This window comes from Erinaceus europaeus, chromosome 1 (genome assembly GCF_950295315.1).
Source record: "Erinaceus europaeus chromosome 1, mEriEur2.1, whole genome shotgun sequence".
NCBI lineage: Eukaryota > Metazoa > Chordata > Mammalia > Eulipotyphla > Erinaceidae > Erinaceus > Erinaceus europaeus.
In genome coordinates, this window is record NC_080162.1 from 105248621 (window position 1) to 105266818 (window position 18198).

Genomic DNA, 18198 nt, shown 5'->3' on the forward strand with positions numbered 1-18198 from the left:
ACCCCGGCTCCCCACCTGCAGGGGAGTCGCTTCACAGGCGGTGAAGCAGGTCTGCAGGTTGTCTATCTTTCTCTCCTCCTCTCTGTCTTCCCCTCCTCTCTCCATTTCTCTCTGTCCTATCCAACAACAATGACATCAATAACAACAATAATAACTACAACAATAAAACAACAAGGGCAACAAAAGGGAATAAATAAATAAAATAAAATATAAAAAAAAATGGCAATAATGACCACAAGGAGGCTACAACAACAAGGGCAACAAAAGGGGGGAAAAATGGCCTCCAGGAGCAGTGGATTCATGGTGCAGGCATTGAGCCCAGCAATAACCCTGGAGGGAAAAAAAAAAAAAAAAGAAAATACAGGTAAATCTACTTATCTACTTATCCATATATGTTTATTCATCAAAGTGTTTGAGTCATGTTATAGTTACTTTATACAAAGAGCTGCAATAATAGTACATTATTTTACGAGGTATTTTACAAGATGTTATTAATTAATTAGACAATATAAAATTGATATGTTAATCTTATGAGTACATATATTTTACTACATATGTAAAATACCTTTACATATGTGTACATTTTATATATACATATGCATTTACAAATAGACACAGGAAGATGCAGACCACTGCCTAGCACATCAGGTGCTCTACATATCTGACCAAGGGCTTTAACACATGCAAATCCACCTCAGGCCACCTACCTGGTTGCTTAAAAAAGATATGTTAACACCAAATGTTTTAATAAATTTAATAATATTAAATTTAAAACATTTATTTACTTAACTAGACAGATCAGTGCTAAAATGTTGAAAATATTAGATTAGAGGGCAATATCTGTTAGATATGGCATTGCAAGGTAATCATTTTTAATGTAAAAAAACAAAGAACACCCTGCTTTTCTTTTTTTTATTTAACATTTTTTATATATTTTTATGTTTATTTATTTTCCCTTTTGTTTCCCTTGTTGGTTTTTTATTGTTGTTGTAATTATTATTGTTATTGTTGTCATCATTGTTAGGACAGAGAGAAATGGAGAGAGGAGGGGAAAACAGAGAGGAGGAGAGAAAGAGAGACACCTGCAGACCTGCTTCTTCTTGTGAAGTGACTCCCCTGCAGATGGGGAGCTCGGGGCTGGAACCGGGATTCTTAAGCTGGTCCTTGTGATTTGCTCCACATGTGCTTGAACACACTGCTTTTTCAAGGCACACACTCTTAGCAGTTATTTAATTGACTGACTGATTCAAAGGTCATTTGACATCAAGTTATTTATGTCAGTAATTCTGATTCCTGGCTACACATTGAAGCCACATTTCTTTGAATAACCAATACCTTTACCTCAGTGCAATACAACTGAACCAGAATGACCGGAGAGGTCAACAGTCAGAAGGAAAACAGGATCAAAGAGTAATTTTTTATCTTTTTATCTTTCTCTGTGGTCCAAAGTCTACTCAGAAGAGAATATAAATTTGAAATAACTAATTAATTTCTTCATAACTCAGAGAAGCACCAGCTGAATCACTGGGTGTGCATTTAGAAAAATTTTAGATTTCAGGCTCACAGTTGTCCAAAAAGAGAAAACTTCAATGGATCTAGTTGTAATCCTGCTGCTCTCTCTCCTCTGCTTACTTCTCCTTTCTCTCTGGAAACAGAGTTCTGGGAAAGGGAAGCTCCCACCTGGCCCTCCTCCTCTCCCAGTTATTGGGAACCTTCTACAGTTAGATGTTAAGAACCTCACCAAATCCTTCAATTCCGTAAGTATGATTTCTGCTCCTCCAGTGGCTTAGAAAGAATAAGGAAACTAATTATTTATTTAACTTTTTATTGATGTAATGCTTGTTTACACAACTATATATTTTTTTTATTGGGAGGATTAATGGCTTACACTTGTTGATACATGCATAAAATTTCTCAATTTTCTGCAGAATATTCTCACCTCCAGCCTCGGCCCTCTTCTGCATCATCCACAGGACCTGAAAACTGCTCAGGCCCTCCCCAGAATCCTTTACTTTGGTGTCATACAGCAAACCTAGCCCAAGTTCTACTGTGTGTTTTCTCTTCTGTTCTTATTTCTCAACTTCCGTCCATGAGTGAGATCATCCCATATTTATCCTTCTCTTTCTGGCTTATCTCACTTAACATGATTTCTTCAAGCTCCATCCATCATGAGGTGAAGAAGCTGACTTCATTACATTTTTTAAAATCTTTGTGAATAAGTTTTATTTTAATTTTTATTTATAAAAATGAAACATTGACAAGACCATAGGATAAGAGGGGTACAACTCCACACAATTCCCACCACCAGAACTCTGTATCCCCTCTCCTTGTCTCCCCTCACCTTATAACTTTCCTATTGTTTAACCCTCTGGGAGTATGTATCCAAGGTCATTGTGGGATGCAGAAAGTCTGGAACTGTTATCTTTCTCAATTAGTTATTTAATATTGATTTACTAAATCACAAGATTACAAGGGTATACTTCCACACCTTTCCCACCACCAGGGCTCTGTGTCCCTATTCACTCCATTGGAAACCTTAGGTGTTTTCCCAAGATCACAGATATGGGTTGACTATTATTTCAAAACTATGTATATTTATACATATTTGCTCATGTTTCTATGGTTGTTCCTTCCCTTCCTTTCTAAGTCATACCTATTACTTCTGAGTTTCCTTCCTCCCCCTCCCCACACTTTCTCTCTCTAGGTCCAGATGGAATAGGAATTCAGAGCTCTCTGGTCATCTTCCCCTGACATTTACCTTTCAGGGAATATGGACCAAACTTCTTTATGGGTTGCAGGAGGTGGAGGATCTGGCTCTGTCATTGCTTTTCTGTTTGATGTTTGCATTGGTAGGTCAATTCATAACTCAGCTTATTTCTATCTTTCCCTCATGGGGTATGGCTCTGGAGAGCTGAGGTTCTTGGACACATTGGCGAGACCATCTACCCAGAGATTTCAGGATGAAATCATAATAGCATCTGCAACTTGGTGGCTGAAAGGCAGTAAGTTATAAAGCAGGACAAAATATTTAATAAACAGGAACCAAAAAGTAGGAATAGAGCAGATGAGAATAGGTGGAAAGAAGCCAGGAAGTCAATTTAGGCATATTCATGGAGGCCCATGACTTTGGTAACTTTTGCTGGAGTTTGATAGTTACCATGGAGGTAGGTGGTCTAAGAATATTGTCTAGGAAGGTGGTGTCATTGTTGAGAATAGGACTAAAAGGCTGGATCGGGGCAGAGAGTAGCTCCTAAACATGAATAAAGTATATAAATACAATTAATCAACTGTTTACCATGTTTATCTGACCCAGGTCCCATATCTATTCATATTTACACAGGAATCTGTATAGTCTCTGAGTCCCTGCCAGTCTGCATTTGCAGCTCATAGTCATTTCTTTTTTTTTTTAATTTTTTTTTTATTTAAGAAAGGATTAATTAACAAAACCATAGGGTAGGAGGAGTACAACTCCACACAATTCCCACCGCCCAATCTCCATATCCCACCCCCTCCCCCGATAGCTTTCCCATTCTCTATCCCTCTGGGAGCATGGACCCAGGGTCATTGTGGGTTGCAGAAGGTAGAAGGTCTGGCTTCTGTAATTGCTTCCCCGCTGAACATGGGCGTTGACTGGTCGGTCCATACTCCCAGTCTGCCTCTCTCTTTCCCTAGTAGGGTGGGTCTCTGGGGAAGCTGAGCTCCAGGACATATTGGTGGCGTCTTCAATCCAGGGAAGTCTGGCCGGCATCCTGATGACACCTGGAACCTGGTGACTGAAAAGAGAGTTAACATACAAAGCCAAACAAATTGTGGAGCAATCATGGACCCAAAGCTTGGAAAAGTGGAGAGGAAGTATTAGGGAGGTACTCACTGCAAACTCTAGTGTACTTCTGCTTTCTTACTTTGGTGCCATACTCCAAACTCAGTCAATTTCTGCTTTGCATTTCTACTCCTTCTTTTTTTTTTTTTTTACATGCATAACATTCCCCAGATTCCCATTTAACAATACAACCCCCACTATTTCATTCATCATCTTTCATGGACCTGTATTCTCCCCAACCAACCACCCACCCACCCCAGAGTCTTTTACTTTGGTGTAATACTCCAATTCCATTTCAGGTTCGACTTGTGTTTTCTTTTCTAATCTTGTTTTTCAACTTCGACCTGAGAGTGAGATCATCCCGTATTCATCCTTCTGTTTCTGACTTATTTCACTCAACATGATTCTTTCAAGGTCCATCCAAGATCGGCTGAAAACGGTGAAGTCACCATTTTTTACAGCTGAGTAGTATTCCATTGTGTATATAGACCACAACTTGCTCAGCCACTCATCTGTTGTTGGATACCTGGGTTGCTTCCAGGTTTTGGCTATTACAAATAGTGCTGCCAAGAACATATGTGTACACAGATCGTTTTGGATGGATGTGTTGGGTTCCTTAGGATATATCCCCAGGAGGGGAATTGCAGGGTCATAGGGTAGGTCCATTTCTAGCCTTCTGAGAGTTCTCCAGACTGTTCTCCACAGATGTTGGACCAATTGACATTCCCACCAGCAGTGCAGGACGGTTCCTTTGACCCCACACCCTCTCCAGCATTTGCTGCTGTTACCTTTTCTGATGTGTGACATTCTTACAGGATGAAGTGATATCTCATTGTTGTCTTGATTTGCATTTCTCTGACAATCAGAGAGTTGGAGCATTTTTTCATGTGTTTCTCGGCCTTTTGGATCTCTTCTGTGGTGAATATTCTGTCCAAGTCCTCCCCCCATTTTTGGATGGGGTTATTTGTTGTCTTGTTGTTGAGTCTGGCAAGCTCTTTATATATGTTGGTTATTAAACTCTTATCTGATGTATGGCATGTAAAGATCTTCTCCCATTCTGTGAGGGGTCTCTTGATTTGGGTAGTGGTTTCTTTTGCTGTGAAGAAGCTTTTTAATCTGATGTAGTCCCATAGGTTTATACTTGCCTTCGTCTTCTTTGTAATTGGATTCGTTTCATTGAAAATGTCTTTAAAATTTATGCGGAAAAAAGTTCTTCCAATATTTTCCTCTAAGTATCTGATAGTTTCTGGTCTAACATCCAAGTCCTTGATCCACTTGGGATTTACTTTTGTATTTGGTGAAATACAGTGATTCAGTTTCATTCTTCTGCATGTTTCAACCCATTGTTTCCAACACCATTTGTTGAAGAGACTCTGCTTCCCCCATATAATAGTCTGGGCCCCTTTGTCAAAGATTAGATGTCCATACATGTCGGGCCTCATTTCTGGGCTCTTGATTCTATTCCACTGGTCAGTGTGTCTGTTCATGTTCCAGTACCAAGCAGTTTTGATGACAATGGCCCTATAATACAGTTTGAGATCTGGCAGTGTGATGCCTCCGGTTCTGTTCTTTTTTCTCAAGATTGTTTTTGCAATTCTAGGTCTTTTCTGGTTCCAGATAAACATTTGTAGCATTTTTTCTATTCTCCTAAAAAATGTGCTTGGGATCTTGATGGGGATAGCATTAAATTTGTAGATGGCTCTGGGTAATATATTCATTTTGATGATGTTAATTCTTCCAACCCATGAACATGGAATATCTTTCCACTTCTTTGTGTCTTTTTCAATTTCTTTGAGTAGTGACTCATAATTTTCAGTATACAAGTCTTTCACTTCTTTGGTTAGGTTTATTCCTAGATATTTTATTGTTTTTGTTGCTATAGAAAAAGGAACTGATTTCTGGATTTCAATTTCTTCTAACTTAGTGTTTGCATAGAGGAATGCCACTGACTTTTGAATGTTAACTTTATAGCCTGACACATTACTGTATTGCCTGATGATTTCCAAAAGCTTCTTGCTGGATTCCTTAGGTTTTTCCATGTATACTATCATGTCATCTGCAAATAAGGAGAGTTTGACTTCTTCTCTTCCAATCTGTATGCCTTTAATTCCTTGCTCCTGCCTGATTGCTATGGCAAGAACTTCCAACACTATGTTGAATAGTAATGGTGATAGTGGGCAGCCCTGTCTAGTACCTGATCTGAGGGGAAATGCTTCCAGTTTTTCACCATTGAGTATGATGTTGGCTGTAGGTTTGCTATATATAGACTCCACTATCTTCAGGAATTTTCCATCTATTCCTATTTTTTGTAGTGTTTTGATCATAAAGGGATGTTGTATTTTGTCAAAGGCTTTCTCTGCATCTATTGATATGACCATGTGGTTTTTGGTCTTGCTTTTGTTGATGTGGTGGATCACATTGATTGATTTACGTTTATTAAACCATCCTTGCATGCCTGGGATAAACCCCACTTGGTCATGATGAACATTTTTTTTGATATACTGCTGTATCCGGTTGGCTAGAATTTTGTTCAATATTTTTGAATCTATGTTCATCAGAGATATTGGTCTGTAGTTTTCTTTTTTGGTTGTGTCCCTGTCTGCTTTTGGTATCAGGGTGATGTTGGCTTCATAGAAGCTGGCAGGGAGTATTCCAGTGTCTCCAATCTTCTGGAAGACTTTTAAAAGTAGAGGTATTAGTTCTTCTTTGAAAGTTTTGTAGAATTCATCTGGTCCAGGACTTTTATTTTTGGGAAGATTTTTGATAACTGTTTCAATTTCATTAGCTGTGATGGGCCTGTTCATGTTATCCACTTCCTCTTTACTTAGTTTTGGAAGTTGGTAGGTATCTAGGAAATCATTCATTTCTTCCAGGTTCTCTAACTTGGTGGCATATAGTTGTTCATAGAAGCCTCGCATGATATGTTGAATTTCTGCAGTGTCTGTTGTGATTTCTCCTCTTTCATTTACTATCCGATTTATTTGGGTCTTCTCCCTTTTTTGTTTTGTGAGTCTGGCTAAAGGCTTGTCGATTTTGTTTACTCTTTCGAAGAACCAACATTTACTTTCATTGATCTTTTGTATGGTTTTCCTATTCTCAGTGTTATTTATTTCTGCCCTAACTTTAGTAATTTCTGTCCTTCTGGTTGCTTTAGGATTCCTTTGTTGTTCTTCTTCTAGGTCTTTAAGATGTGCAATCAGGCTGTTTATTTGTGCCTTTTCTTGTTTCCTAATGTGTGCTTGTATAGCTATGAACTTCCCTCTTAGGACTGCTTTAGCTGTGTCCCAAATATTTTGATAGTTTGTGTCTTCATTTTCATTGAACTCTCGAAACATTTTGATTTCTTCCTTGATTTCCTCTTTGACCCAGAAGTTGTTAAGAAGTGTCCTGTTGAGCTTCCACATTTTGGCACTGTTACTAATCTTTTGTTGATTGTTAAGTGTTAGTTTTATTCCACTGTGGTCTGAGAAGATGCTTGGGATGACTTCAGTGCTCTTGAATAGGCTGATGCTGTCTTTGTGGCCTAACATATGGTCTATCCTTGAGAATGATCCATGTGGATTTGAGTAAAATGTGTATTCCAGTTTCTTGGGATGAATGACTCTGAAAATGTCCAATAGTTCTAGTTTATCTATCTCTTCATTTAGCTCCCTTATGTCTTTACTGATTTTCTGCCTGGCTGATCTGTCAAGTTGAGATAGTGGGGTGTTGAAGTCCCCTACTATGATTGTGTTACTGTTAATATATTGCTGTTGCTCTTTCAGTAGAAGTTTGATGTATTTAGATGGCTTCTCATTGGGTGCATAGATATTAATAATTGTGAAGTCCTCTTGATTGACTGATCCTCTGAGCATTAAGTAGTGTCCATTCCTATCTTTTTTAATCTTATCTATTTTAAAGTCTATCATGTCAGATATGAGAATAGCTGTTCCTGCCCTTTTGTGTGGGCCATTGGCTTGAATGATAGTTTTCCATCCTTTCACTTTAAGTCTGTGTTTGTCTTGTTGCGTTAGGTGAGTTTCCTGTAGACAACATATTGTTGGGTTGTGTTTTCTGATCCATCTTCCTACTCTGTGTCTTTTAATAGGTGAATTCAGGCCATTCACATTTATTGATATCAAAGATTGAAGATATTTTAACGCCATTCTTGTAGAGTTTTAGAGTGTTTTGATATATGTCCTATTTGTGGTGGTCTGGTTGTTTATAGGAGACCTTTCAGAACTTCTTTCAGGGCAGGCTTGGTGATGGTTGCTTCCTTCAACTGTTGCTTGTCTGAGAAGGTTTTGATGCTTCCATCTAGGCTGAATGACAATCTAGCAGGATATAGTACTCTTGGCTGAAAGCCTTTCTCATTGAGCACTCGATAGATATCTTGCCATTCTCTTCTGGCCTGTAGTGTTTGTATGGAGAAGTCTGCTGCTAATCTTATGGGTTTTCCTCTGTAGGTGACTCTTTGTTTTTCTCTTGCAGCCTTGAGGATCCTTTCTTTATCCTTATTCCTTTCCAATCTAAGTATAGACATGTCTTGGTGTCTTTAGGTCTGGGTTAATTCTGTTTGGGACCCTCTGGGCTTCTTGAATCTTTATGTCTTTGGTGTTGTGTAGACTAGAGAAATTTTCAGCTATTATGGCCTGGAGAATGCTTTCTTCCTCCCCTTCTCTTTCTTCCTCTGGTAAGCCAATAATGCGTATATTGTTTCTTTTGAAGTCATCCCATAGGACTCTGTTGTTGTTTTCAGCATCTCTTAATCTCTTTTTGAGATCTCTTACTTCTTTTTTAGTTGTCTCTAATTCATCCTCAATCCTGTTAATTCTGTCTTCAGCCTCATTGATTCTATTCTCTCTGCCCTCTACTGCTTTCTGGAGTTCATCTATTTTGTTGCCCTGCTCTGATACTGTTTTAGCTTGTTCAGCTAGTTGCCGTCTTAGCTCAGAGATTTCAGCTTTCAGCTCTCTAATAACCATGAGATAATTAGAATTTTCTTCCATATTCTCATTTGTTGTTCCTGCATTTCTGATTACAATTTTTTCAAATTCTTTACTCACTCCTGTTATTATTTCCTTAGCTAATGTTTGGATGTTGAACTCGTTGTTTTGTGCTTCACCCTCTGGAGGACTTTTAGCTGGACTCTTGTCCTGGTTTGAGTCTCCAATATTTTTTCTTGTTGTTTTAACCATTTTATATAAGTTAACAGTTTTTTCAATCCCTGAGTTGGAGTTCAGTGGTGTAAAAGCCTTTTTTTTTTTTTCCCCTGTAGGCTATGGGAGCCTGAGGGCTTTTAAACTATCAATAGGCTTCTTAGCTTAATCACTGACTCCTGACCAAGAGATAAAGCAGGGTGTGGCAGAGATAATCCAGCGGTTATGCAAAGAGACTTTCACAGCCCCTCAGCTATGCCACCGAGGTATAGGTCTTCTCCTGAGTTTCCTGGTTAGATCTCTGTCCCCTGGTGTCCCTCCCTGTTGCTGCTCCAGATTCTGAGGGTAGTAGCAATGGAGACTCAGAGTTGCACTTGGTGAGTCTCTGGGGAGTCCTTTCCTCCCTTCAGCTGTCCCCTTGTTGGTGGAGCAGACTGGAGGTGGTGTCTCCACTGACAAACTGTTGAACTGTTAGCAGTCACTTAATCTCTCCTTAGGCCCCTCTCTCCTCTCTGTCACCAGCCATGTGTGTTTGTACTCACGGGTGATTTACTGGGTTTCTGTGGTCATTCTAGTCCTGTCTTGTTTCGGTCCGGGTGGTCTCCTTTGGTATTCCTAGTTGATCCAGGAGAAGAGAGGAGAGGAGAGAAAGCGATCTGCTGCTCGTAGCTCCGCCTCCGGAAGTCGAATTCTCATAGTCATTTCTGGGAACATTCTAGGTTGGAATTCATTCACATTCATAGAATGTGATTTTTTTCTTTCTTTATCTATTCATTTAAAATTTTTATTACAGACTGACTATAGTAACTATCAATAATATAAGCTGATATTAGAGATTTCCATAGGATTTGAACTTCCTTGAGACAAATTGTGCCTGATGTTAGTGAAATTGTTTGGTGCTCAGGACAAGCATAGTGGAGAGAAAGGAAAAGGAAATCAGTTCTTCTTCTTCTAGCGTTTGCCCTTTTTCCGTAGCCAGTCAACAGCATCAGGTTGAGCCTGATGTCTGCTTGTTGCTGGCTTTGAAAGTGAATGGGATCCATGTGGATTCAGTCGGCTAGGAAGGATCGTCAGATTCCCCAATAAATGGGTACTCACGGGATGCACCACGAGAAGGTCGATCCAATGTTGGTACCAGTGTTCCCTGGATTCTGCATCAGCTGTTATCATGATTGCTGCAGGGTAGAAGAAACTTCTTCATAAAGTACATATGCCCTGAATCTGTCTCTGTGATGCTGATTGTGTATCTTTGTTAGAAATATCTGATGATCAGATTGGGTTTTAAATTTACTAGAATTGATTTTAGAAGTACAGAATCTTATATCCTTTCCAGGGTCTGTGAGTGAGAATTTCCACAGTAAACCCTACTGAGTAGAGTCCTCTGAGTATTTATGTAAATATAATTGTTGGATGGGGGTAGATAGCATAATGGTTGTGCAAAGAGGCTTTCATGCTTGAGGCTCCAAAATCCAGGCAACTCCTCCTCCCCCACACCACCATAGGCCAGAGCTAAGCAGTACTCTGGTAAAAAAATAAATAAATGGAGTTGGGCTGTAGCACAGCGGGTTAAGCTCAGTTGGCATGTAGTGCAAGGACTGGAGTAAGGCTCCAGGTTTGAGCCCTGACTCCCCACCTGCAGGAGAGTCGCTTCACACATGGCGAAGTAGGTGTTCAGGTGTCTTTCTCTCTCCCTCTGTCTTCCTCTCCTCTCTCCATTTCTCTTTGTTCTATCCAACAACAACCACACCAATAAAACAACAAGGGCAACAAAAGGGAACAAATGAATAAAATAAAAATAAAATATATTTTTAAAATGAAGGAATAAATACAAAAAATAATAAAGAAAGGAAGTCGGGCTGTAGCGCAGCGGGTTAAGCACAGGTGAGCAAAGTGCAAGGACCAGTGGTTGGATCCTGGTTTGAGCCCTTGGCTCCCCACCTGCAGGGGAGCAGCTTCACAGGCAGTGAAGCAGGTCTGCAGGTGTCTATCTTTCTCTCTCCCCTGCTCTATCTTCCCCTCCTCTCTGCATTTCTCTCTGTCCTTTTCAACAACAACGACATCAATAACAACAACAACAATAACTACAACAATAACACAAGGCCAACAAAAGGGAATAAGTAAATAAATATTTTTAAAGATATTAAAATAATAAAGAAAACTTAAAATTTATATATAGTTGTTGAATATTGATATGCTGCTCAAAGATCAGAGTTTTATATAAATGAGGATCAAATGTGGAGGTTTTGTAGACTAGACATGAAATACTGGATTATGAACTGGAAGTCTCCTGTCTCAACCTCCTTTTCTGCAAGTGGGGTAAATAAACCCACTGCTTGGGTCACTGACCCAGCCAGGTTATGCCTAAATGACAGCTGTGTTATCACCTTCATATTTATGCATTATTAAGAAATATTTAAGTAGTGTGTGACAGAATAAACATATAAATAACAGAACTATGCATGATATACTATCAAACAGTGACTTTTCTTGATATTTTATGCATTTCCTTTCACAGCTGTCAAAAGTGTATGGCCCTGTGTTCACTGTGTATTTTGGCATGAAGCCCACTGTCGTTCTCCATGGATATGAAGCTGTGAAGGAAGCCCTGACTGATCTGGGGGAAGAGTTTGCTGGCAGAGGCAGCTTCCCGGTATTTGATAAACTTAGTAAAGGACATGGTAGGTGCAAGTGTATATATGTGCAGCCCTGGGAATGATGGTGGGAAGATGGAGAAGAGGCCTTTGATGCTCTACAGCACAGCTGGGCTTTTCTGAATGGATGCCTAGTGTCAGATTCTTTTTCTTTCTTCCTTTTTTAAAAGATTTTTTTTTGATGGGACAGAGAGAACTTGCGAGGGGAGAGAGGAGAGGGAGAAGGAGAGGGAGAGAGAAGGATAGACACTTGTAGACCTGCTTCACCACTTGTGAGGTGAACCCCTGCAGGTGGGGGGCTGGGATCCTTGCACTGGTCCTTGTCCTTTGAACTTTGTGTGCTTAACCCTATGCCGGGGTCAGAGCACCACCCCCCACTTCTCTCTCTCACTCTCTGTCTCTATTATTCTTTTACCTTCCCTAGAATTAACATCTCAATTTTTATTTCCCCTTCTGGTAGGAGTTGTTTTCAGCAATGGGAAGATATGGAAAGAGACCCGTCGATTCTCCCTCATGACCCTGCGGAACTTTGGGATGGGGAAGAGGAGCATTGAGGACCGAGTTCAAGAGGAAGCCCGCTGCATCGTGGAGGAGTTCAGGAAAACCAATGGTGTGTGAATCGATGTTCTGTAGCTCTTACCTTAACAGACTTTTCTATATTTCAATGAATTTTGGAAACATTGCAGGTGGATCCAAGTTATTGTCTAGAGAGATGATGTCATGGCTGGAAAAACGACAGAAAGATGGATCAGGGAAGAGAGTAGCCCCCCAATATGGGAAAGGGGTATAAATATTGTTGACTGTAAACCCCATCAATTTCATGTGATCTGGGTCCCATAATTAGCTTTAGGAGCCTGTGTGAACTCTACATCCCTCTAGATCTGAGCTCACATTCTATGGTCATGACTAGGAACATTTCATGCTGCCCCAGTATCGACCCAACTTCCTCAGGTGTAGCATAGAGTATGTTGTCTATCCTTCCTTTGGAGGATGGAACATTCTCTACCATTGTTGATCCAAGTTGAGGGCAAGGTCCTATGGGGGCCCACAAAGGGTTCTATTTTGTTGTTCCTGATAGAAATGACTGGCAACAATGGAGAGAGGGATTTATTTGAGGTCTAGGCCCATCATGTCTGTTTGGGAATCTCAGGATTCCCCGATTAGGGCCCCAGCTGGTGGAATGGCCTGATAGTGACTAAAGAGTCATCATTAGAGTATGCCAGTCTTTTGCCCTTACTCAGCTTTTGCAGTCCTTGCTTTGCTAAGGTTAGCTTTGGAGTGAGTGAGAGAACTGTATTAGGAAGTAGGTTGGAGGGTATCTAAGTCTAAGTAGACACTATTTCATTATGAACTTGATACTGACTCACTGCAGACTATTGTGTACTTTTGCTTTCAGGTATATATTTTGCCCTAGTTTATGGATACATGCAAACATATGCCCTATCGAATGGGACCAGGCCTATATCTAGGCCTTGGGACCCTGTTAGGAAGAGAACCTCCTGTAATGGAATAGAGAATACCATGAAAGGAAAGGTCTCACCCGAGTGATGAGGGTGAAGGGTTGGCAATCCATGCCTGACGTCTCTGTTCACAGTCTGAGGTGGAGCATGCTGAGATGGTACTTGTTGCACTGATTAGGCTGGAATCGGTGGGTGCAATATCATTTGGCCTGACTTGAGAGAAGCATGCAGGGAAGTGAGCCCCATCCCAGAGGTTCCAGGATTGGGAGAAACATAGGCTCTATAGAGGAAGCAGGAGATTCCTGTTGTCTTAGGGTCCAAGAAGACAATAGATAGTTATTTCGATAATCACAATGTTTGGCAATTGGGTTAACTTTGAAATATCCCCTTGTTAGGATTTGCTGCATCATACACACCCTCACGATATTTTATGCCCTTTGACATCATTTGCATATAGCTGTGCCACAGGTTGCTTTTGTTCTCCCTGGACTAAGCTTTTAAGAGAGTCAACATATCTTAAGACTCAGCCTATGCATTAAAAAGACTCAGTCTTTGCTTTAAAAAGTTTGAGACATTCACTCAATTTTCCCCCTCTCATATTACTTAAATAGTGATTTATATAATTACAAATTAATAGGAGTGTACATAAACACTATTCCCACTGTGTCCCATCCAATTACAACCCCCCACACACACCCCTGCCCCGGCCCATGGAGCTGAACATCCACGTTCACCCTCCACACAGGGTTTTTACGTAGGTGCCCTACTAATTAATACTCATATCTTTAACTATTAAATTATCTAGAAAGTGAGATATTTAAATTTGTTCCCTGTAATTGACTAGTACCTTGGAAAATAGGTGTTATAAATAACAAGCAGGGAATGTAAACTGTATATTTAGAAATAATAATTATATTACTAGCTAGTTTGACATAGCCTGATTCAATTAAAGGAAAATGATTTTAATTTTATGCATGCCATCTAGTTTTCTGTTAAAAGAATTTGTATGTAATATAGGGATGTAAAAGTTTCTCAATTTATCTTCTGGTTGTATAAAAGCTGTTCATATGTGTGTACAACATAGATACATATTTATAATTTAAATTGTGTTTTTAATTGTTTCTGATTCTTTAGCTTCACCCTGTGACCCCACTTTTATCCTGGGAAGTGCTCCCTGCAATGTGATATGCTCAATTATTTTCAAGAAACGTTTTGATTATTCAGATGAAATGTTTCTGAACATCATGGAAAGACTTAATGAAAATGTCAGGATTATCAGCTCTCCATGGATTCAGGTAAAGTAAAGATTCTTTCACACTTAGAAATCATTTATGCTCTCGTCTAGTCTCCCATAAATGCAATCTTCAGATGTGCCAAGCTTCAAGTGAAAGTGCCACAGTCTTGCTTTAGGGGTGGTAATCATAATTTGTCAATATTATATACTTTCTAAACATGCTTGACACATCATACGTCGTCTTCATTCTGTGCATTTTTATTTTAAAAAAGTATTGTTTTCTCTTCTAGCTCTGTAATGCTTTCCCTGTCCTACTTGATTATTTCCCAGGGAGGCATAACCAAGTGTTAAAAAATTATGATTTTATAAAAAGTTACATTTTGGAGAAAACAAAGGAACATCAAGAATCCCTAGATGTTAATAATCCCCGGGACCTGATTGACTGTTTCCTGATTAAAATGAAGCAGGTAACATGTTAACAGTAGTACAGTTATTTAATTGATAATGCATTTTGTGATTCATTAGTTAACTGTGTATTTCCCAGAGATTATTTAATGATCAGACAAGTAATGCTGTCAAGACCTCTAAGTACTTCTGTATACATACTTGTGTACTAAGTATTATGGAAAATGAAAACTAATTGTTATAGAAAGTGGAATATACTAATCCTGCTCTCTAGGTATTCGTAATTTACATGTTTATAGACAGAAAGATAACTCAGGTGAAATGGATGCAATTGTGAACAAGGTAGAAAATTTAAAATACACGCCACAATGTGACACTGGATATTACCATGGCACACAGTGTGTAAGAAGATGGGGAATTTTCAAATTCGTGCTAAGGTTCTTGCATTTCCAGTGATTGGATATTCTTCCAGTGAAGGGGAGGGTCTGAAGTCTAGATGTATAAATGGTATATGTAGGCTCAGAGATGTGGTGGCAGAGAGTAGGTGGGTACCACAGCCTTAATTAAGTTTAAAAATAGAAAGAAATGGTATAGATATGTAGTTGGACTTTGATGGCTATTTGGATCCCCTACCATTTGTTGAAAAGACATTTTTTTCCAACCTAATCATCATGACACTTTGCCAAAAATCAATCAATTGAAAATATAAACATTTCCTGGTGTGATCGCAATACTATTCCAATAGTATTCATGTTGGTTTTCATACCAGGAGCACATCATCTAATTAATGAATAATTATGCTATGAATTTGCATGTGTAGAAAAAATTATATTTATATTTATATGAATTATAAAATATAATATATAATATAAAAGGTAAAGTAAAAATTAATATTTATAATAACTATACATGTGTACATTTTAAACTAGAGATCTTGAGAGTTTGTTAGTCTTTCTTTACCTCTCCAATCAGTCTACATCCTGGGTTAATTTTCACCTATTTAAACATCTCCCACTAATTTTTTTATCAGATTAAGATTTTAATTATCTTTATTTATTTGTTTATTGAATAGAAACAGAAATTGAGAGGAAGGGGAAGATAGAGACAGAGAGATACCTGCATCACTGCTTCACTACTTATGAAGCTTTCCCCCTTCAGGTGGGGACCAGGGGCTTGAACTTGGGTCCTTGCACATTGTAACATATGCACTCAACCAGGTGTTTGACCACCCAACCCTACCCCCACTCATTTTGGTGTCAGTTTTATATATGTGCCATCCCGCTGTGATTATCCATGGGTTAGTATTTTGGGGGACTTTGGGGATGGGCTTGTGTGTGCTGACAGTTTCTTCCATTTTCACTATGAAATTCTTTTCTTTAGTCCTTACCTTCTCTTATTTTGGTAGGTCATTTAGAAAAAATTATCAGTTGTTGGATTTTTGTCCAGAAGTTTGAAGTGTGGCATAGTTTCATGGCAGTTTTGAAGAAATATCTTTTATTGTTTAAATCATATAGTAGAAATAGGTGTCCTGTATGCCACCCATGTTCAAACCTATCCCCCACCCCACTGAAGGAAGACTCAGTGCTGTGTTTTCTTTTTATCTAAATCCAAGTCAAAGCACAACAAAAACACAAACAAAAACCAAACAAACAGAAAATACCTTCCTTAGTAGGGTCAATTTTTCCAATGGCTGATGAGGTCTGTGGCAGGTCTTGTGGTATTTCTCTTCATTTTTAGGTACTAGTCTGACTATTGTCTAAGACTGTAAATATAAACGTTAGTCACTGCTCTGTGTAGTGCCATGTGACTGTCAAGATGCTGAGCTGGACTTAGCATTGCATAGTCTTTTCTGCCCTGATCTGGGTTGCTTTAGGATCAAAACCTGGAGTGGGAGATCAAGGATCTCTCTCTAGTTCCTTGACTTCTTGCTAATCTTCAGCATTTGGTTATTAGTTGCTGTAACAGATCTCATGAGGCAGGAGGCATGACAGGGAGGAAAACTTAGAGACAGAGAGAGTGATCTGCTTTTGAGAAACCACATGGTCTCTGGTATAAGAATTGATTGTATTTTAACAGGACTTAGTTGGAGTCTTTGACCATTCCCTGCTGATTCCTTCAGTCATGAGAGACTTTTGTGACAGCCTGTCACCTTCATGTATGAAAGAAAGAAAGAGAGAGAGAAAGGAAGGAAGAAAGAGAGAAAGGAAGGAAGAAGGAAGGAAAGAAAGAAAGAAAGGAAGAAAGAAGGGTTTTAGTTCTTTTTTCTTTCTTTTTTTTTTTTTCTGCCAGAGCACTGTTCAGCTCTGGTTTCTAGTGGTGCAGGGGATTGAACCTGGGACATTGGAGCCTCAAGTAAGAGAGTCTGAAAGAATGATTTTATATTGTAAATTATGTACCTTCTGATTTTGTGTTTAATTTTTAAGATAGTTTCTAGTCTCACTTCAAAAATTGCAAATGAATGTAAATATCTTCAAAAGACCAGCAGGGATTTTGATACAATCTCCTTGTTTAGAGATGAAGCAGTTGAAAACCATGGGTCACATTGTCTGCACTATCTTGCACATCATCAAGGAGTTTTTTCTAAAACAGATCTTGCAGTTTATATATGGGCTTGACCTTATAGCTGTATGTTGTTAAGATATTTCATTTTATTTTATTTTTACCAGAGTGCTGCTCAGCTCTGGTGTATGGTGGTGCCAGGTGTTGAACCAAGGACCTCAGAGTCTCAGTCACAAGAGTCTTTTTGGCATAACCATTATGCTATCTCTCCTGTCCTATAAGTTATTTTGAATTACTGTAATTCTGAACATTAATTCACTGAGAAATTTCATCGTATCATCCTAGGAGAAACACAATCAGCAGACTGAGTTCACTCTGGAAAACTTGGCAACCACTGCAGTTGATCTGTTTGCAGCTGGGACAGAGACCACGAGCACTACCCTGAGATATGCCCTCCTCCTGCTGCTGAAGCACCCAGAGGTCGCAGGTAGGACAGCACGGTGGGCTGGATGAATTATAGGAAACATCCTGCAAAACACTTCAAATGCAACCCCCATCCACTGTAGAGAATCTACATTTTATCTGAAAAACTGACCAAATAATTTTTCCCAAATTTAGTGAAGAGAGATTAATGTGACATCTTTATAATATATGGAAGTATCACTGGGAGGAGAGAAGAAATTGTGGGCTGTAACAAACTCAGCAAAGCACTGTTGGATTTAATTTTTTAATATTTATTTATTTATTCCCTTTTGTTGCCCTTGTTGTTTTATTGTTATAGTTATTAATGTTGTTGTTGTTGATGTCTTCATTGTTGGATAGGACAGAGAGAAATGGAAAGAGGAGAGGAAGACAGAGAGGGGGAGAGAAAGATAGACACCTGCTGACCTGCTTCACTGATTGCAAAGCGAATCCCCTGCAGGTGGGTAGCTAGGCTCGAACCCTGGATCTTTATGCTGGTCCTGTACTTTGCTCTGCCTGTGCTTATCCC

At 39.2% G+C, this 18198-nt stretch overlaps 1 protein-coding gene across 3 annotated transcripts in view; it reads left to right on the forward strand.

Moving 5' to 3' along the window:
* The first annotated feature begins 1497 nt into the window (after positions 1-1497).
* Positions 1498-18198, forward strand: part of LOC132538944 (cytochrome P450 2C9-like) — a 28524-nt gene continuing 11823 nt past the window's right edge. The window contains exons 1-7 of one of the 3 annotated variants that reach the window (XM_060192326.1): positions 1668-1757; positions 1929-2849; positions 11474-11636; positions 12070-12219; positions 14204-14364; positions 14594-14770; positions 17553-17694. In XM_060192326.1, the coding sequence (XP_060048309.1) occupies positions 2838-2849; positions 11474-11636; positions 12070-12219; positions 14204-14364; positions 14594-14770; positions 17553-17694 (805 nt within the window). In that variant the 5' untranslated portion in view covers positions 1668-1757; positions 1929-2837. Of the gene's footprint in view, positions 1758-1928; positions 2850-11473; positions 11637-12069; positions 12220-14203; positions 14365-14593; positions 14771-17552; positions 17695-18198 lie in introns of all 3 variants that reach the window. The other 2 variants (XM_060192321.1, XM_060192331.1) reach the window with 2 other exon arrangements.